General features: G+C 44.0%; 2 protein-coding genes across 3 annotated transcripts in view; one reads left to right on the forward strand and one right to left on the reverse strand.

The window, feature by feature from the left end:
* Nucleotides 1-2,115: 2,115 nt before the first annotated feature.
* On the reverse strand, nt 2,116-5,189 carry UBIAD1 (UbiA prenyltransferase domain containing 1). Its single transcript, XM_031613450.2, has 3 exons — nt 5,116-5,189; nt 4,247-4,773; nt 2,116-3,175 (listed from the first exon to the last, which is right to left on the reverse strand). Exons 2-3 carry the CDS (start codon nt 4,758-4,760, stop codon nt 2,688-2,690), a joined length of 1,002 nt encoding a protein of 333 aa, XP_031469310.1. The 5' UTR covers nt 4,761-4,773; nt 5,116-5,189; the 3' UTR covers nt 2,116-2,687.
* A 244-nt stretch (nt 5,190-5,433) lies between these two features.
* The window catches only part of MTOR (mechanistic target of rapamycin kinase), a 61,830-nt gene continuing 47,286 nt past the window's right edge, over nt 5,434-19,977 (forward strand). Inside the window, exons 1-22 of one of the 2 annotated variants that reach the window (XM_031613447.2) lie at nt 5,434-5,526; nt 6,585-6,747; nt 7,101-7,209; nt 8,619-8,851; nt 9,210-9,410; nt 9,769-9,903; nt 10,345-10,620; nt 10,926-11,034; nt 11,859-12,045; nt 12,232-12,360; nt 12,947-13,191; nt 13,300-13,515; nt 13,930-14,135; nt 14,621-14,743; nt 15,138-15,227; nt 15,325-15,417; nt 15,790-15,924; nt 16,269-16,398; nt 16,621-16,871; nt 18,786-18,872; nt 19,229-19,396; nt 19,623-19,735. In XM_031613447.2, the coding sequence (XP_031469307.1) occupies nt 6,628-6,747; nt 7,101-7,209; nt 8,619-8,851; nt 9,210-9,410; nt 9,769-9,903; nt 10,345-10,620; nt 10,926-11,034; nt 11,859-12,045; nt 12,232-12,360; nt 12,947-13,191; nt 13,300-13,515; nt 13,930-14,135; nt 14,621-14,743; nt 15,138-15,227; nt 15,325-15,417; nt 15,790-15,924; nt 16,269-16,398; nt 16,621-16,871; nt 18,786-18,872; nt 19,229-19,396; nt 19,623-19,735 (3,356 nt within the window). In that variant the 5' untranslated portion in view covers nt 5,434-5,526; nt 6,585-6,627. The other variant, XM_090123263.1, reaches the window with a different exon arrangement.

Below are 19,977 nucleotides of genomic sequence, written 5' to 3' on the forward strand. Positions count from 1 at the left end.
ACACAGAGATAAAGCACTTGTTACTTTCAAAGCTGTGATAGCGATGTTGGCTCAGCATCCCTGTGAGGTAGGCAAAAGTTAGCTGTTTCCTGATACACAAAGTAGGTAAATGACTTCCTCAAAGCCATGGTGAAGAAAGTGGGAGCTCTTATCAGTAACCCCAAGAATGTGAAATTACATTCTTTCACAGACAGGGAACCGTATGCAACCAGTATCTGTTAGGAAGCAAAAGCATTTCAGACTGATTTTCCTCTAATCCTCACCACTAAACTGCTGGAGGTCCCTCCCAACCCCTGTGATTCTGTGATTCCTCTCCTTGAAAAGAATTCCACAAACATACACAAGTGTGAGTGAATTCTTCCTTCATCTCTTTGAATAGAAAGCAGTGATTCTTCCCATGACTGAAGGGCACCAATACAACCACAGTTGCATACACTGCTTCACTACTAGTTATTCCCCAGCTCTTTCTCCACCAGTACAGCTATCAGACACACAAGCCATGTCTTAGTCACCATAAGTAATTCAGCTTGATTAACTCTGTGCAGAAGGAGTAGAAAAAGAGAAATACTCTTTTAAACTGAAAGCTACGTAAAATATCATAAAATGAAGCTCACAGCTGCTACAAAGGGTAACAACAAAGCCACGTTGGGATTAATACACCCACTTATCTCCCAGTGTACAATTAGCAGATCCACCAGCTCAGTCCACATCCCTGAGAAAGCTTTTATTCTGCAGAAAAGTGATGCGGGTCACAGAGCCAAGCTCTTCTTTATTCTGTAGGTCCACAAAGAAACAACAGCAGATACTGTGTTGTATACCTCTACTTAATTCCAAAACACTTCTATCTCCCTCCATCTGCCCAAGCTGAATTCTTTCCTTTTCTCCTCATGTTTCTAATCTAGCCAAGTATTTTGCTGTATAAAGCAGCAGACAGTTGCTGAAGTCCTTATCTTCTTGTCTTGTGCCCAGTCAGATCAGGTTTTGTCACTGAACTCTCAGTACTATGTAATCTTGTCTCATTAACAGCTTCAGCACTGGCAGTGGCACATTCCACTAATACAACACTCAGTACTTTTGAATGTATGACTTAATTATAACAAATGAAGGACAACACCATGCTAAGTTTATTGCTTAAAAGTCCTTTATATAGTAATTAACACACTCCCCCCTTGGTTCAAAAGCAAGGCTGTGCTCCAGGCACTAACAGAGTGGAACACCAGGATGAATTGCTGTGAAGCTCTTCACAACTCCGGTAAACAACTCAGCAAACCCCCAAGTATAGGAAATAAATACTTTTTCTTCAAAAAAAGAGAATTCAACTGCCACCAAGTAACAAAAAAAAGGGACAAAATTCATCTTTGTATGGAAAGTGACAGTTATGTTTATGTCCCAGTGATGTTTGGCATGGTTTGCTTTTCATACTGCTGCACATTTACTGAAACAAATAGTTCTCCAAATGGTCAAAGTATCAATAGGTGAGATATAAAGAAGAAAATTAAACAATGCTGCAAGGTGCAGAGGGAGGAGAAGAGGTGGGGAAACTCACTTCAGAGCTCCTAACATTTAAGTGGGATTCAGTCACACAAATTGGCCTGCCTTAGAAAAAATCTGGTTAGTAAAGATGGTTTCTTCCCATCCCCAGTTCTCATTTATACATAGAACCAACACAATCATTTATTTTTGCTAACCCTGTGTCTTTCTCCTTTGCTTCTTACTTGGGCTTCTTTTAGGTCTTATAATAGGACATTTGACTATGGTACTTCAAGCTTCTAAACAGAGAGAATGACAATTAAAAAACATATTTTTTCAACTGAAAGCTTGTTCTCCCACTCAAATATCAATCCAGGTCCACGAATTTTGGCACCCTGTCCATCATTTCTCCTTAACTACATGGCTGTCCTTTCAGACAGTTAAATTTAAGCAAAAGTAGAAAGGGAAACCACTTGTTTTTCTACGCATTCAAGGCTATTCATTTGTGTGATTTGCATTTACAGGTTCAGCTTTCACAGCAGAATACATTTACTGGTTTTGTCTTCAAGCTTGTGCCGTGGGCTAGTTGTGCTCCATTTTAGCACCCACACACCACAGAGGCAGAGACAGCAGTGAATTAATGAGTATCCTACTACCATTCATAGAGCTTGGAAATTAAAGCTCAAAAGGAAAAAGAAAACCAATAAAAATTAAAAGATACGACTGATGAATCACGTTCTCAAGGGAGTGAAGTGATAGCACCTATGTCATTGTGATGCTAAACATTTGGCAGTGCTTTCTATTTGCCACGTAGGAGCCACTGAACTCCATATGACTGTGGTAAGGAGTTGTAAGAGCAATCAATCTACTTGTGAAGGGACAGTTTGTATGAGACTCAATCTTACTTCCATTAACAGTGGAAGCCCCTCAGAATTCATCAGCAGATGGGTGACATTCTTTAAACTCTTGTCCTCAGGTCACATTGCTTCTCCAGAATCAAAGCTGCAAGGAAGTGGTATTCCAAGGAACTGATAAATGGCTTCTCTAAAGCCTGATGTGCAAGCTAACCAAGACCAGAAATCATAACACTCACATACAATCAACAGCTCAGGACAGTCTCTCTGTGTTTCACACTGTTCATAACAGGTCAGCTACCCACATAATCCCCCTCTTCATTGGCATTAATACTGAACTGTGAGGTCTGGCTCTACAGCTTGTTACAGTTTGGGCAGAGCACCAGCTGGTGCCAGCATAATTCCAAAAACATAGAAGAGCCCCAAAAGGAGATTGAGTTTGGCTGTCCGCTGAGGAATTTTGTTGAAGTTTTGACTCCGAAATTGCCTCTCCAGTGAAAATGCCATCGGGATGGTGAGCAGTGGCAATGCCATGCTGATGGTGTAGCGTGTGGCCAACACACAGAAAATCAAGTAGGGTAAGAAGAGCAGCACGGTGTAGAGAACATAGGAGAGCGCAGGGCCGATGAGGATAGCCAAGGTGACAATGCCTGCCTGCTGGTCAGACTCCATGTCTCGCGTGTTGTTGCTGTGCAGGATGGCCTCAGTGCTGAGAGCCAGTGGGACAGCGTAGAGCAGCGGTGAGACAGACAGATAACCAACCTGCACAGCATGGGCAAACATGACGGCCAGGGGCCCAAAGGTGATCAGGATCACCACATCTCCGAGTGCAACATATTTAAATCCAATTCCTGTGGCAAAACACAAGAATACAATGAAGCATCATCAAACAACTAAATGACAACAGAGAATAGATTACAACAGATCAGCCCTTCCCATAGAAATACTGTAAAACAGCCAACAAGTACATAGCTATGGCTGAGGCATATTTTCTCTTTTTCCCAAGGAGAATAAAGAAAATGCAGCTTGTAAATTTCTCCAGCCTCTCATGTTGTACCAACCCAACCCAGAACAACACTAAGAACACCCTCTTTCTCAGTAAAACAAGCACGTACTGTTCTGCATTCTCAATGGAATTCCATGTAAAGAATAACAACATTCCAAAAGATAACAAATTCCACCAATGGAAAAGGACACATGCAGCAAGCCATACAGTTGAAGACATGAGATACACACCACAAAAAGCTTCAGTAACAGTTCTGAGGAGCACCTACAGCCACTACTCTGTAGAGCTAACAATGTTGATACAAGTTACAACGATGTTGTTACATTTGCTAGTGTTGATTGATGAATGGACGTGGACCTGTTCAGATAACAGGAAGAGCTGTGTCTCTGAACCAAGGAGATAAGGAAGTTTTACCAAGTCTTTGTACCAAAGAAATAGGAGCCCCTGCTTGAAATTGGTCACTGAATACATAATTCTGTGAAACTTGCATATGTAACATAACTCTAAGAAAGTACTGCATATATAACATACCTCTTGGAAAACTCATGTAACACAAGTGATGTATATTAACTAGAGATCTTTTGTAAGCATGCAAGCCATGGTGATAGGGGGATGACCCCCATGCATTCAGTGCTGCTATTAAAGAACTCCTGCTTTCTAACACTCCAGCTTGAGTCCTAGAGACTTTTCTGATCAACTGCCTTACGGTATCAATGTCTCAATGCTACTTTCCAGCTGACCTTGATGCATCCCTTCTCACACCTCCCCACAGCAATCAATGGCAAGGCTATGTACCAGCACTCCAGGGAATACCACCAAATATTTTCCAGGCAGCCTATTAGATCACTTGGATCTCCTCTGACAAGTCAGCTCACTATCCCATTCAGACTGAAAGCAAACGGGGCCCGGTGCTTACCTCCAGTATAGAGGAAGGAGCTGGACAGCCCCCCGAAGTAAACCAGGGCCAGGTGCTCCAGCTTCAGCGTCGAGACGGCATAGAGCCCAGCGGCACAGACGCAGCCCACAGTGTACAGGAACACCCCGAACCGGACCACGTCCTGAGGCTCCAAGATCTGGTCCACCAACGTCCTGTCATCGCTCTTTTTGTGATCAATGCCTTTGGAGAAATCGTAGTAGGTGTTCACCAGGTTGCCGGCCCCGTGCACGGCCAGCACGGCCACGGCGCTGCCCACCAGCAGCCGCGGGTCCAGCGCTCCTTCGGCCCGGTAGGCCAACGCGCTGCCCAGAGCCACGGGGGTGAGGGAGGCGCTGAAGCTCCAGGGCCGCAGCGCCAGCACGTAGGCCGCGCATTTCTGCCTCCAGCCGCCGGCGGGGCTGCGCTCAGCCCCCGCCCCGCAGCCGTTCCTCTCGCCGCCGCGAGGGCTCTCGGCGTTAATGCTGATCTTCTGCACCGGCTCCGCCGGCCCCATGCTCTCGCAGCACCTGCAAGGAAAAGGGCCGCGCGTCAGGGCCCGGAGGGGCGGGCGGGACGCACCGCCGCCATGGCCACGCCTGAGGGGAGCCCCGCGCGGCGCCCGAGGTGATGCGCACCGCCCGCACCGCCCCCCCCGCCCCTCAGCCCCGCGCGGAGGGTTCCGCTACCGCGCGGCCCAACGGAAATTTGTAACGCTCCGCCGGGGTCTGATGGAAGTATGAAATGCCGCACGGCCACCAGGGATGGCTCTGAGGCGCCTCCCAGTCCCGCTCTAAGCGCCATTGCGTTTGCTGAGAACCGCTCCGCCGCGCCCGCCCTCGGCCCCACACGGACTCATTTCGCATACGCACCGGGCGCGGCCCTGCGCCTCAGTCTTTGCGCATGCGTACAACGCGCACGGGCTCCCGTGGAGGGCGGAGGGCTGCCGGCGTCTGGAAGGCGGGCCTAGCCCAGGCTTGTCACCAGCCGGGCGAACCTAGCTTTCTATTGGTAGAGCGTGCTGCCAGTCACTCGCAGTTCGCCTACTGATTGGCAGCGCGGTGACGGTCACTCTTCTTGCGGCTCTTCAGGAGGAGGGGCGGGGCTAGGAGCGCCCCTTCCCTTTTCCTCTATTTCTATTGGCCAAATGCAGTACCTATCAAACCTTTTCTGGGAGCCTATTGGCCGATAGCGTCTCGCCGGTCCGGTAGGCGCGGGGGAGGCCGCCGGGGCCCAGAGCGGGGGAGCCGGCGGTGGCGTTGGCGGCGTTTGGGGTGGAGGTGGTGAGTGAGCGTTGCTCGTGAGCCTCCCTTCAGCATCCCGTAACTCCTCGCTCATCTGCGCGGCCCCGCCATCGCGGCCCTCCCGCCTCACAGCCCTCCCGCCTCACAGCCCGCCAGGCCGGCGCCTCGCGCCCTGTCAGCGGTCCGGCCTCCCTCAGCCCCACGGCGGAGGCCCCGTTCCCGCGCGTCGCGCTCCCTCAGCCTTCCCGCGCTCCCGGCTTGTGGGGTTCGGGCCTGCCGCCCCCTCAGCGGGGATGGGGCTCCTTCAGGCGGCTCCCCTCGTCGTGAGGAGCCCCGAGGTCGCCCTGTGCGGTGTTCTCCGTGGGATTTGTGGCTGTGTGGGGGATACTGGGGAGGGGGGAAATTGAAGTTTTGGTGCGTTGTGGTGCTGTGGCCTCTTCTGTCAAGTGGCCAGCTTGGGTTTATGCGATGTGATGTTTTGAAACGTTTAAAATATTCTTTACAAAAGAAAAAAAAAAAAAAGCACTTGCGAGGAGGTTCTGATGCATGTTACAATAGCAAACATCCCCCTGCAGTGACTGCTGTTGCTATAAGTGGACATTTCATCTCTAAATATCTCCTGAGGAATGTAATGCTTGCCAGGCCCCAAGTGTTGTTAGAACACGGGGATTTCTGTGGAGAAACTTGGGTGAAAATGCTCACAGAGGAATCAGATGCCATAATGGCACATTCATGGGAAGGACTGTGCCTCATTATAGGGTGACTGCAGAACTTCATCTTACTGTGTGTCTTTTTGGCTGTCGCGCGTCTTGCAGTTAGAGCAGCATGGGTGCACCTGACCTACCGGAGTGTGTTTTGCTGTTGGAGGAACCAGGGAGGAAATGGGCTGTGGGAGACAGCACAGTGTGATGTAGTGATGTGGTTTTATCACGGGACTGTAATGCCTGGGGGAAGGTACTGGTTAGCTGTATTGTTTATACTGTCTGGCACAGCATCCTTGCATGCAGTGGGATATATGTTGGAAAAAGGCAGTAGGGACAGAGTTAAGCTCAGAGATTTTAGTAATTGAAAGTACTAAAAATCCTGTGTCTCTGAAGAACTTACAGGAATTGATGCCCCAAGCCTCAGCATAACAGCACCATGTCAGGCACTGTGTCTATTCTCCAACAATTTGCCAATGGCTTGAAGAGTCGCAGTGAAGAAACAAGGGCGAAAGCTGCCAAGGACCTGCAGCATTATGTCACCATGGAGCTCCGTGAAGTGAGTGCTGCAAAAAATGTATTATCTGTCTGTTAAATGAGTGTAGGGCACTAGCTGGGTACTCTGGGGATGGATGTTTTTGGAAAACATGGAAACTGTTATTAGTGAGGAGGTGGGGCATAATATGGAGCTTACCTTTGCCCAAGCATGTAGGAGAGGAGAGGTGAGCGATGGATGGTCAAGCACCAGGATTAATAAACTCAACAGGTCAAGGGCGTAAAGAAGAGAAAGTGTTTATAATGTATGGTTCTTTCTATTAATGTAACTTAAGGAGCATTGTCTCTATGGAGGTTTTGGAAGTAGCAAGAGAAGAGAGAATGCTGAGAGCCTTTATGAATCTTTTCCTGTTATAGATGAGCCAGGAGGAGTCCACCAGGTTTTATGATCAGCTGAACCATCACATTTTTGAACTGGTCTCTAGCTCTGATGCAAATGAAAGGAAGGGTGGCATTTTGGCTATAGGTGAGTAAAAGTGCTTTATGCCTTTGAGTTTTCTCTTCATGTACTTGTTCAGTTGGGACAGATTTTCCAAATGAATGAACTTCTGCAGTCAGAGCCTTATGTCCAACTGCTCAATACGCTGGGTGTGTGCTAGCTGCTGGGCTCAGAAAATCTGCCTGTTAGTGTTAGCATGGGAGCTGCTGAGTGCTGAGAGTGGCTGAAAACCTGGTGCTTAATGGGCGGTGAGCTCTTCTGGGAGTCAAACATCAAACATGAATGAGTGCTGAGCACATGAAAATTCTGTTCCTGAGCTCAACTGAGAACAATTTGTGCTCTCTGTTTAGTGCCTGATTTAGAGGATGGCAGCCCTACTGAGGCAGGGGAGTTGGAACTAGACGATCTTTGAGGTCTCTTCCAGCCCAAGTGATTCTGTGATACTGTTTTATATGCATCCTGGAGGGCTGACTTCTGAACTCTTTTCTGTCTGAGGAGATTATTGTGTTTACATTTGCCTGGCAGAGTAATAGCATCTTCCATCCAAGGGAGAGGCTCATGTAACTTTTGCCTTAATTCTGATCAGGTTCTCCATCAGTAGCTCTGGTTGTGCTGTGATGTGGCAGAGCTGCCTGTGTTTTAATTGTTAAGAAAATCAGCTTGTATAAATACTCAGCTTTCTGAATGAATAGCTTGTATTGCAGAATTATTTCTTTAGCAACCAAGTAGGAGTTGCCTATCAGTTAGCTTCACAGGCATAATCATCCAATCCCAACAAGTTTGAAGACAGTGGAAGCCTCATAGCTAGAGAAATCATTGTTAATAACATCTGACTCTTAAGCTGACAGTATTGCTTTAAAGTTGTTTCTGTGACTTTAGTGCTGTTGAAAGGTGCTGGCTGGACAGCCCCGAATACTGATGGCCTCTGTATCTACAGAGCAGATACAACCCAGGCACTGGCAGCACAAGCTCCCACCACACTGCCCTGCCAACATGCATCCACCCCTATAGCCTTGAGAGCCCACCTCTAGGGCTGATTTAGGAGAGCAATCTCCATGGTCTGTTCTGTCTTTCACTTCTCTGCTGAGGCAGACCAGCTATAGCAGTTGCATGTGGATAGATGCCTTCCTATTAGGAATGGGTCTGTGATCCTAGGGTGGATTTTTTTTTCTGTTTTTTAGACTAAAAATGGGGAAAATCTATGAGGCTATTTGATGCGTTTTCCTGTCCATTTAACAAGTTCAGGTTTAGAAGAATGGTGACCCTCTCCTACTGTTTGTTTCTTTCTTTGTTTTTTTCCAGTGGATTTGCAGTTTAGGAAAAGTTAATGGGAATCTTTAAGGAATGGATAGGGAATACTTTCAATTAGGGATTAGCTGCTGTCTGCTCCACCGATCCTTAGGGAGAACCTACAGCACTGCTCCTTTTCTCTACAGCAAGCCTTATTGGTGTTGAAGGAGGTAACGCCACCCGTATCGGCAGGTTTGCAAACTATCTGAGGAACCTTTTGCCATCCAATGACCCAGTTGTAATGGAAATGGCTTCCAAGGCTATTGGGCGGCTTGCAATGGCTGGTGACACCTTCACAGCCGAGTATGTGGAGTTTGAGGTGAAACGTGCTCTGGAATGGCTGGGGGCTGACAGGAATGAAGGTCGAAGACATGCAGCTGTAAGTGATCTTTTTTTTTTTTTTTTTCTGACTTCACCTGTCTTGGAATGGGGTGGTTAGGTTTAATGGTAGGAGAAGTTCTCAGAAAGCTGGGAAAAAGCTCTGCTAGCGCAATTGTAAGGATCTGTGATCCTGTCATAGCAGATGCATTGTTTCCTCACTTCTGCCTTATGAATTCCTCATGACTAAACAAGGTTGAGACACCATTATGCTATCATCTGTAAAAGTGGACAGAACTGGTTACAGCTCAGGCTCACAGACACTAACAGTCTAAATAAATGATACTGCATTCTAAAAATTGAGGTTTGTGTATGGGTGCTCATTTTCACAGACTTACTGTTTCTTTCCCCACCTCCAGGTTCTTGTACTGCGTGAGCTGGCAATCAGTGTGCCTACCTTCTTCTTCCAGCAAGTGCAGCCGTTCTTTGACAATATTTTTGTGGCTGTGTGGGATCCCAAACAGGCCATTCGAGAGGGAGCCGTTTCTGCCTTAAGAGCCTGCCTTATCCTCACTACTCAGCGGGAACCAAAAGAAATGCAGAAACCTCAGTGGTACAGAGTAAGAAAATAACTTTATTTTGAAACAGCTGTTTTAGAAGAGTTAAGCTTTATTTGAAATTCAGCTTTGCTGCCATTGTTACATGGCTTAAGGCTTCCTAGTATCAAACAGAACTTGGACAGTGCAGCTGAATATTGTGAACTCTGCTTCCTTGTGGTCAAAAATGTGATGAAGCTAGTGATGAAGTTTATACCATGGCATGGCTGACTGGCTGTTTGATTAATGCTGTTGAAAATATTCTGCAGCAGATTCTACAACTTGTGGATGATTCTTAGCTAGCAGTATTAATTACAGTTTTTCTACTGGTTTTGCCTCTGTTATGATCATTGAGATTTTAATATTTTTTTTTTCCCCCAAGCATACATATGAAGAGGCTGAGAAGGGTTTTGATGAAACTTTGGCCAAGGAGAAAGGAATGAACCGTGATGACCGAATCCATGGTGCCTTATTGATCCTCAACGAGCTCGTGAGGATCAGCAGTATGGAGGGAGAGGTGAGCAAATGAACAGGATGGGGACTATGGCTTTTGGCTGCCAATCTGTTGATTGACAGTGGGTAGCAGCCCAGCAACCTGTGAAAATAAACCATTGTATTTGAAGTAGATTGATCTGAATGTGGATCAGAGCATTGATTGTTTCAAATTAGGTAGTGTCAGAGAAACAACGAGTTTGGGCTGAATAGGTATCAAGCTCTGATGGAAAGTGCTATTAATTGAATTAATTACAATGGAAAAAAAAACAATATAGAGTGCAGTCTCTTTTGTTTCAAATTAGATATCCAAATATTTTTTTGCTGAATTTAGCTTAGTTGATGTCTTCCAGCCATTTGGATATCAATGATACAACATGCTGCTTAGGATATTTAGGTAGCACTGGACTGGGTATCTTTTAGTCACCTGTGTTATTTTTCACATGTGCTTTTCTGCTTTATCCAGCGCCTTAGAGAGGAGATGGAGGAGATCACTCAGCAGCAGCTTGTGCATGACAAGTACTGCAAAGACCTGATGGGCTTTAGTACCAAACCTCGCCACATCACTCCCTTCACTAGCTTCCAGTCTCTTCAGCCCTCTCAGTCAAATGCTTTGGCTGGTCTTCTGGGTTACAATGCCCACCAAGGAATCATGGGTTTTGCAACTTCACCTGTGCCAGCAAAGTCTACACTGGTAGAAAGTCGATGCTGCAGGGATCTAATGGAGGAAAAGTTTGATCAGGTAAGCATTCAGTCTTGCCTTTCCAAATTCATGATGCAGGTTTTTGTAATGTAATTAACCTCTATATCCTTGTTAGAAAGACAATACTGCCTAATACTAAATCGGGGCATCAGAACTCAGTAATTGTATGTATTCTAGCTGTATAATTCTCTCTGTTAGAGCAGTGGTTTAATTTGTTAATTATCTGTCTTCCTGATGGGCTCTGAAGCCAAATGTCAGTAGAATGCCTTAAAGTACGTGGGTAATAAACAGCCTTGCCTTGCTTCCAATAGCCATCCTTCAGAGCCCAATCCATATCCTTTCAGGTGTGCCAGTGGGTTCTTAAGTGCAGAACCAGCAAAAACTCTTTGATTCAGATGACAGTTCTCAATCTGCTACCACGGCTGGCGGCTTTCCGTCCTTCAGCATTCACAGGTGAGGAGGCAGGTGGCTGAGTGTTAGAAGTGAAATTGTACTTGAAGTTACCCAAATGAGTTTGTGCAGACAATGCAGAAGTAGAAATGCAGTGCTTGGGAGATGAGCAGGCGAATTCCACCATGCAAGTGGTGGGAGGACAGGTTTTTTTTTCTGGGAAAATATGACTTGATATCTGATGCCAGTGTGTTGCTCTAATGAAGAAAATGGACTGAAAGCTGTTCTCTGAATTCTGTAATTGATACCCTAAGAAGTAGTACCTCATTTATTTTTTGTATTAGTGTGTCACATTTAGGGCTGAACTCTGTTCTCTTGATCACAATCAGGGTGACCTTAATACTGTCAGCAGAGTTGTCTTTCTCTGTTGCATCTGCCAGAAAATCTCAAGGTAAAGTGAGAAGTAGCTGCTGCTGCAGTTCAGCTGATTTGTCAAGCAAGCTTAAAAGAATATGTGAGTTGTAGGCATGTCATCAAACTGATCCAAGTAGGTTGGAAAATCATGATTAAGTTTTCCAATAAAAACAAGGTACTTATTTCATGTTTGTGTATGCAATTCGTAGGCAGTGTCTTGGGCCACCTTTTACAATGTTCTCTTGTAGCTCTTTCATTTTTGTGGAACTTATTTTTTCAAAAGAAAAAAAAGCCTTTGAGGCTGTGGGAGTTTTATCGTGTAGCGACCTGTTTGCCACCTCTTACACCAGTGAGTTTTATATTGCAGTGTCTGTCGCCTGGTTTTATACTTGTAAATACATAGTTACAAATCTGCTGCAGCTGTATAAACCTAAAGGACCTTCAATATCTGTCTTGTTCTCTCTTGTGGGCAGCTGATCAGTATCTTCCAGACACCATGAACCATGTTCTCAGCTGTGTGAAGAAGGAGAAGGAGAGAACAGCAGCCTTCCAGGCCTTGGGTTTGCTTTCTGTGGCTGTCAGATCTGAGTTTCAAGCTTACCTGCCAAAAGTCCTTGAAATAATAAAAGCAGCTCTTCCACCAAAGGACTTTGCTCACAAGTAAGTATGCCAAAGTTAGAGGAAGAAGCTGAAGATCCCATTCTTTGTGTAATTTTTGTGATGTGGGCTTAAATGATCGTGTTAAAATCAATTATTTTTGTAAGACTGATAATAGAAGTGAGATGAGAAAAAATGTTAGAAAAATAGCAGCTCCTGTTAACTAACTACTAGATGATCTCTTTCCAGGAGACAGAAGTCTGTGCAGGTTGATGCTACAGTCTTCACCTGCATTAGTATGTTGGCACGAGCCATGGGACCAAGTATCCAGCAGGACATTAAAGAGCTTCTGGAACCTATGCTGGCTGTGGGTCTGAGGTAAATATGAGGCACGGGAGCACTTTTTTCTGTTAGCCACTGGATGGCGTTGTTGACCATGCAGAAGCAGATTTTGAAAGTGTTCAGGTTGTGAAGGAAGATTATTTTTCTAAATGATTTGTATTGTTCTTTCAGAAGAGTGATATTATGTGTCTTGAATTACTTAAAAGCATTGGTCTCTGTAAATAAGTCTTTTTCTTTCTTTCTTTTTTTTTTTTTAAAGAAACTAGTGAATGCAAAGACAATTTCCTTTACTTCCCACTGTTCAAATACACTTGGCAGCAGCCTGCAAAAGTGTAGAAAGCCTCTGAAGGGCAGCAGATTTCTGCCAAATCACACTGGCAGGGAAGGAGAATGATGAATATTTGCTCCTGGTTTCTCTTCTATTGGGAATTTCATAGCTCATGAAGTTATTAATATGGGAAGGTACAGAGGAAGCATCATGGCAGCATGAAGCTGCTTAGATTAATGTTGTTACCACCTGGAGCTGAATTTAGTTGCCTTTGTGTCTAGGAGGCAAAAGTAAGATGAAGTTTATATCAGTGTATGCTGACATAATGGCTGTCTGCCTGCTTCTTTCCATCAGCCCTGCTCTCACAGCTGTGCTATATGACTTGAGTCGTCAGATCCCCCAGCTAAAGAAGGATATCCAGGATGGGCTGCTGAAAATGCTTTCCCTTGTTTTAATGCACAAACCTCTGCGACATCCAGGCATGCCAAAAGGTCTTGCCCACCAACTGGCCTCCCCTAGCCTCACCAACATCCCAGAGGCCAGTGATGTGGGTAGCATCACACTTGCCCTACGTACGCTGGGCAGCTTTGAGTTTGAAGGTAAGGTGTAGAATAAGGAAGCAAAAGGCTTCCTTAAACTCCTGTTACCCAGTAAGACCAGTAATCAAGGTGTAAACTTGTGTTAAGTTCCTGTCTTCTTCTTCCTAGGGCATTCTCTGACTCAGTTTGTCCGGCATTGTGCAGACCACTTTCTGAACAGTGAGCACAAGGAGATAAGGATGGAAGCAGCACGCACTTGCTCTCGCTTGCTCACGCCTTCCATCCACTTGATCAGTGGCCATGCCCACGTGGTCAGTCAGACAGCAGTGCAGGTTGTGGCTGATGTTCTCAGCAAACTGCTTGTGGTTGGAATAACAGACCCAGGTTAGTATTCAGCATTCAGAGAAAAAGGTTCTACTAGCGGGTGTTGATGTAGAGTCTGAACATGCTTGCCATTAACTTGAGATGTCAGTCTTTACAAAAAAAATGCTGGTAGCCTGAGACAAGTTGTTTTCTGCACACAGTCTCCAGGTGTGCTGCTTATAGGTGCAAGAGATTGATACCGTACTGATTGGGGTATTGGTGCAGTACTGAGCAGCACTGAATCTGTTGAGCTGACCTAACTTGTTTCTCATGGGTAAAATGCTGAGGTAGTGTTTCATGCTGGGAAAGATTTCAGCATTTTTTTAAATTATTTTTTGAGGTTATGAAAAATTTTGAGTCCACTTGTGATTAAGGGTAGTAATAAAAACACGAGCTTCCCGCATCTAAAAAAAAAAAACAAATGTGTTCTTGCAGACCCTGATATACGTTTCTGTGTATTGGCATCTCTGGATGAGCGATTTGATGCTCACCTTGCCCAGGCCGAAAACTTGCAAGCTCTTTTTGTGGCCCTGAATGATCAAGTATTTGAAATCCGAGAGCTGGCCATCTGTACTGTGGGTCGCCTGAGCAGCATGAACCCTGCCTTTGTCATGCCTTTCCTGCGCAAGATGTTAATCCAGGTAAAGAAGAGGGATACCTGCAAAGTATTTCATAACTGAGATTAGGAAACTAAAGAACTGGGCTACCTGACTACAGTGAATGTAAGGGAGAGTGAGTGAATGTATTAATCAACCAGCTTAGGTTTCAGCAAGCCTTTTTTACTGATGGGTGTTTGGAATGAAGCTCTAGGAATGTGTTTAGTATGGGAGGATAGTGGTCACCATTTTGCTCTGTGTTATCTTGCTGGAGCACTTTCCAACTGCATTGAGGAGGAGTGTTCTGCACAACTGTTAGGCAAACGAGCGGCACTGCTCCATACAAGTGTGTTTGTTTTGAAGACATATATTCCAATTAACTGTTTGGATGGAGTGCAAATGTAGAATATCATTTAAAAGTGCTGAGGTTCTTTTTTTCTTTTGGTGTCATTGGATAGGAGAGAAATCTGAAGATTTTTTATCTACATTTTATTTTCTTATTGCTCATGCTTCCATTGTCTTTTCTGCAGATTCTAACAGAACTAGAGCACAGTGGTGTTGGTAGGATTAAAGAGCAAAGTGCCAGGATGTTGGGTCATTTGGTTTCTAATGCTCCACGCCTCATTCGTCCATATATGGAGCCTATCCTTAAGGTACAGTCAGTCTCTCCCTCTCTGTCTGCTTCCCTCACACGCACGTTTTCTGTTGATTTTTGGAGTGAAATGATACAGCAAGTGGGTGTACAACATCTACCTTGATCAGAAGCTGCTTTTCTTTCACTTCATCATAGCAGTAGAAAATCTGATTGGTGTGGATGTCACCCAGAGTATTAATGCATGCATATGACAGAGTAACCTAATTTGATTCTGGATTTGCATAAAGTTTGTGACACTGTGTTTTAATTTACTGTTCAAATACTCACTGTGATGCAAGTTCAGCCTCTGAGGAATTTTAGGTGGAAAGGAAGAAAAAGAAGACTTTGAGTATTTCATGTACAGCAAGAAGTCATCTCAATGCATTCTAATCTGTTCCTCTGTCACCTCCCAGGCACTAATTGTGAAACTGAAAGATCCTGATCCAGATCCAAACCCAGGGGTGATTAACAACGTTCTAGCTACTATAGGGGAACTTGCACAGGTATGGAAATTGCAAGTATCTCTTTTTCATGTTTGTCACTTGTCAAGCTTCTGGTGATGCTGGACAAAGAACTTAAATTTATGTGATTTTTCGATAGGTCAGTGGGCTGGAGATGAGGAAGTGGGTGGATGAACTCTTCATTATAATTATGGACATGCTACAGGACTCTTCCCTGCTGGCTAAAAGACAAGTAAGCGTTTGACAGTTGCACTAAACTTGCTGTTCTCTGGGACAAAAATGGTAATGAAGTATCTGTGTCCCATCACAGCTGCTAGAAGAAAACTTTCAATCACTCAAGTCTCTCTCTTGGGTAGCATACAGTCACATTTGTGACTTGTGTCACTGGCTGCAGATAGCCTCTTTCATGACACAGTGCTGAATTATTTCTGAAGGTAAAGAAGGAAAAAGTGAAGTACTTTTATTTGAAATGCATGCACTCAGTCTTGGTGCCTGTTTGAACTGTATCTCCAAGTTATGGCAATTAAGTCAGTCACCAATTCTGTTGCATGACATAATACATTCACTGGTCAAAACAAATCTTTTCTGGATTTAACCATTCCAGGTGGCTCTTTGGACACTGGGTCAGCTTGTGGCTAGCACTGGTTATGTGGTGGAACCATACAGGAAGTACCCAACTTTGCTGGAGGTGCTTCTGAACTTCCTAAAGACTGAGCAGAACCAGGGCACCCGTAGAGAGGTACGAACACAAAGCTTTCTCACAATTCTTTCTAAAAGCTTTTTGAAGAGTGCTTTTGAAATTTGAAATAAATGCCTGTGAACAAAGATTAAAAAACAAAAAGTGAAAGATAATTGCTGTGGCTGACTTAAGTACAATAAGCAGAATTAAGAGAGTGAAAACATGAATGAGTGAAATGGCCTCCAGCAGTCGGATGGAAAGGCCTGGTGCTTTCTGCAGGCAGTCGTTTTAGTTCCAGATTTTCTTTCTTTAATCCTCAGCACCTTTCCAAGCCTGAATTCATGTGTTGACTTTTGCCTTAGTGCTATGTTTCCGACAAATTTTCTTTGTTTCTCTTTTATCAGGCTATTCGTGTGTTAGGGCTGCTGGGTGCTTTGGACCCCTACAAACACAAGGTGAACATTGGCATGATTGATCAGTCACGAGATGCTTCTGCTGTCAGCCTCTCGGAGTCCAAATCTAGCCAGGATTCTTGTAAGCATCTGGAGAAACACCTCTTTTGGTTTCTCTTTCAAGTGAATATACAAAGAACTTCAATATACAAACAAGTTGTGGGTTTTTTTGTTTGTTTATTTAGTTTCTTACCAGTTTATCTTCTGTTCTGAGCAAATTATTATTGTACAAGATGCTCTTGAAGTGCTATGGTATTGAAAAACATTTAATATATAGCTTATGGCATTGTCTTCTTTCTCCTAGCGGACTACAGTACCAGTGAGATGCTGGTGAACATGGGAAACCTCCCCCTGGATGAATTCTATCCAGCTGTCTCTATGGTGGCACTGATGAGAATTTTCCGAGACCAGTCCTTGTCCCAGCACCACACCATGGTGGTTCAGGCCATCACCTTTATTTTCAAATCCCTTGGACTGAAGTGTGTGCAGTTCCTGCCCCAGGTCATGCCGACGTTCCTTAATGTGATAAGGGTTTGTGATGGTGCCATCCGAGAGGTGTGTACACCTTTCCTCTTATTCCATTGCCTTAAAATAAGAATGCATTTAAGAGATTGCAGCTGGCTTTGGGCATTGCTGTGCTGTGTGTTGCTGTCTAGCGTGCTGCAGAAGTGAGGTACAGCTATGCCTTTTCTCTCCTTTGAACATTAGATGGAATATCCAGTGGAAACAAATGTTCTGCTTCTTATTGAAGCTTCTGAGCATAATCCTTATGTGGACAGTATCTCATTCTGTTTTGTTTTGTTTTGTTTTGTTTTTTTTCATCAAGCTGTTTTGGTTTTTTCCCTAGGAAAAGAGCTTGTGCAGCTCCCAGAGCTTTCAGTGATCTCTGCATTAGTGCACTGTTGCAGTTATTAAATAGTAGAGGTAGATTCTTCAAGTTTCCAATAGTACTGTGTACTTTGGCACATCTGTGAGAAGGAAAATTCAATTTGCTACAGTCTGCTAACATCCAGAGCAGCATGGACAGTAATTCCACAGTAGCATTTTCTCTTTCTTCTCACTTAATTTTCAGTTTTAGGAGGGAATGAAAATTGTGATAATGGGCTTAAGGTGGTACGTCTGACCAGAGATGGCTGCTGTTTGTCAAGCTTTTTTTTCAGGCTGCTGATAACAATCTCTGGGGTGGGAAGGGCTGTTTGTATTAGTTGTTGATACTGTGTTTTATAGGTGGGATGGGTGCTTCCTTAGTAGGCTCCCAGCCCTGCTATAAAACCATTGTTTTCTCCCATACTGAACTCAGATTGGAAGGAAAAGCTCTCAGGGTTCTGGGTTGGCCAAGCTCCTGAGCATGGCTGATCTAACTGCTTGAAAGCTATGTAGTTGTGCACATCTATTAAAAATGTTCAGGTAAAAGAACATGATGAAAGTGTACTGGGGACAAGAGCTGAGGTGGGTACGTGTGGCACTAAAGCCTAAAGGAAGCAGGTCCTTGTCCTACATGTAAGCATGCTTTTTCAACACACTCCAAAAAAAGGCATAGGAGCAGCATAGGAGCTCAGAGTTCATTTTTGGTAAATGTAGGTGTGCTGCTCTCACTAAAGAAGTTTGTGTTATTTCTTCCTCAGTTTTTGCACCTGTTGTCTTTGAGCTTTGCTTTCACTGCATTTTGCCACTGTAGTCTTCAAATATTGCATGAAGAAACTATATTTAATATGTGATAATTTCTATATTCCTATTTTCCCTGGGGAAAAAAGGCTGTAAACATTTATTTTATGGACAAGGAGATTGTACCCACATTATTTTATACCAATTTAAAAAATAAATTCATTGCCATAAGTGAGTGCATAAGATTGTATTAGGGGAAAAGGAATTGCAAAATTGTCATAGTATGCATGAATAAAATTGTCTCAAAGTTCTCTTACTGTATCAAACATCATTCAGAAGAAAAAAAAGATATATTTGGCAATATGTCAAGGGACAAACTCTCTTCCCCAATTACTTTTCACCTGTATACCTTGGTGGGGATGGGGAAGAGTGCAGGAGTATTTTACAACATGTGCCAGTTTGGCTAACAGGCAAGGGGAAAGGTTAGGGGCTGAATTTTTGGAAGCATCCTTCAAATCTGAATTACAAAACTCTGTTGTAGTTGAAGTCTTGGCATTTGTGCTTGCAAGTTTATTCTGACACATCCTAATAAATTTGCTTACCTAAATATCTATGTGCTTGACTGTATGAGGCTTGGAGCTCATGAAATTTTTGATGCAAGTAAAAAAACAAACAAACAAAACCAAACACCATTAAAAAACAAAAACCAAACACCACTGCACTGGAGCCACTAAGAATTTAGCCCCACTTCTTGAGCATATGCATGCTATTTGTTTGATAAATGAACTTGTGAATTGCTTGTGAAATACAGTTCACTCTGGTGTTCAATTAACTACTTTGATCCGTACTTGTTTCTTTTTCTAGTTCCTGTTCCAGCAGCTGGGGATGTTGGTGTCCTTTGTGAGAAGTCACATTCGGCCCTATATGGATGAAATTGTCACCCTCATGAGAGTGAGTACAATTTTTAAGAGTCTTATACTGTTCAAAAACAGCTTTAACAGGAGGTGTTCTGAATTCATAAATAAATAGCCTTTCACTTCATTTTCACACACTATTTGCAAACACATGGAGATAAGAGAAATCAGCAGCCTAGAGGTTATTTTTAACAGCTCTAAACATACTGGAAGCACTGAATGTTTTAAAAATGAACCAAAACTTCTCACTTATATAATTCTATAATGGAAGTGTAGGCACTCCGTACAGGCTTGGATTTGTGTAGAAACTGTCTCCTACAATCTGCTTTTCTTGTAATTTGTACAACTTAGCTGAAGGAGAATTACTTAATTTTTTTCTGGTTTCTTCTGTAGGACTTCTGGGTCATGAACAACTCCATACAGAGCACAATTATCCTACTTATTGAGCAAATTGTGGTGGCTCTGGGAGGCGAATTCAAGCTCTATCTGCCTCAGCTCATTCCTCACATGTTACGGGTCTTCATGCATGACAATAGTCAGAGTCGAATTGTCTCTGTCAAGGTGAGTGAGAAGCTACAACCTGCTGGGTTGGTTTGGGTACTGCCAAGGCAGGTGCAGGCTGTGTGCCTTCTTCTAGAAGGATTTCTGCTGCTTGTGTTGTAGGTGCAATGTTGGCAGTGGCTTGGGGTGAAGTACAGAGTGTAGTCTCTTGAAAGCGTAAGTTCAAAGCAGCTTTTCTCTGGAGACTGATCTATTTAAAATGCATCTTTTTCTTTTTTCTTTCCAGCTATTGAATGCAATCCAGCTCTTTGGAGCTAACCTGGATGACTACCTTCATTTATTACTACCTCCTATTGTAAAGCTGTTTGATGCCCCAGATGCCCCAGTTGTGGCTCGCAAGTAAGTGTTAATAGCTTTGCAGTCTCTTTTTTTGGCTGTGGCATCCCAGTTCCTCAGTGGTTTCCCTGACCACGTGTAGAGTGAAATAACTTAGTTTTCTGTGTTGAATCACTATGGAAGGCTGTTCTCAGTGGGGCTTTGCAGCACTGTTACTATAACTTTCTGTTCTCACCTGTCAGCATTCTAGTCACTGCAATTTGCAAGCTGTCCTGCAAGTGATAGCTGCACTAATGACTTTGGTG

This window comes from Phasianus colchicus, chromosome 22 (genome assembly GCF_987193195.1).
Source record: "Phasianus colchicus chromosome 22, bPhaCol1.hap1.1, whole genome shotgun sequence".
In the NCBI taxonomy this organism is placed as follows: Eukaryota; Metazoa; Chordata; class Aves; order Galliformes; family Phasianidae; genus Phasianus; species Phasianus colchicus.

Excerpts from the sequence above, each read along its gene's own strand:
- UBIAD1 (XM_031613450.2), bottom strand. The coding sequence starts at position 4,760 with ATGGGGCCGGCGGAGCCGGTGCAGAAGATCAGCATTAACGCCGAGAGC. Across the intron at positions 3,176-4,246 it reads CTCCTTCCTCTATACTGGAG|GAATTGGATTTAAATATGTT; the intron begins GTAAGCACCGGG and ends GTTTTGCCACAG.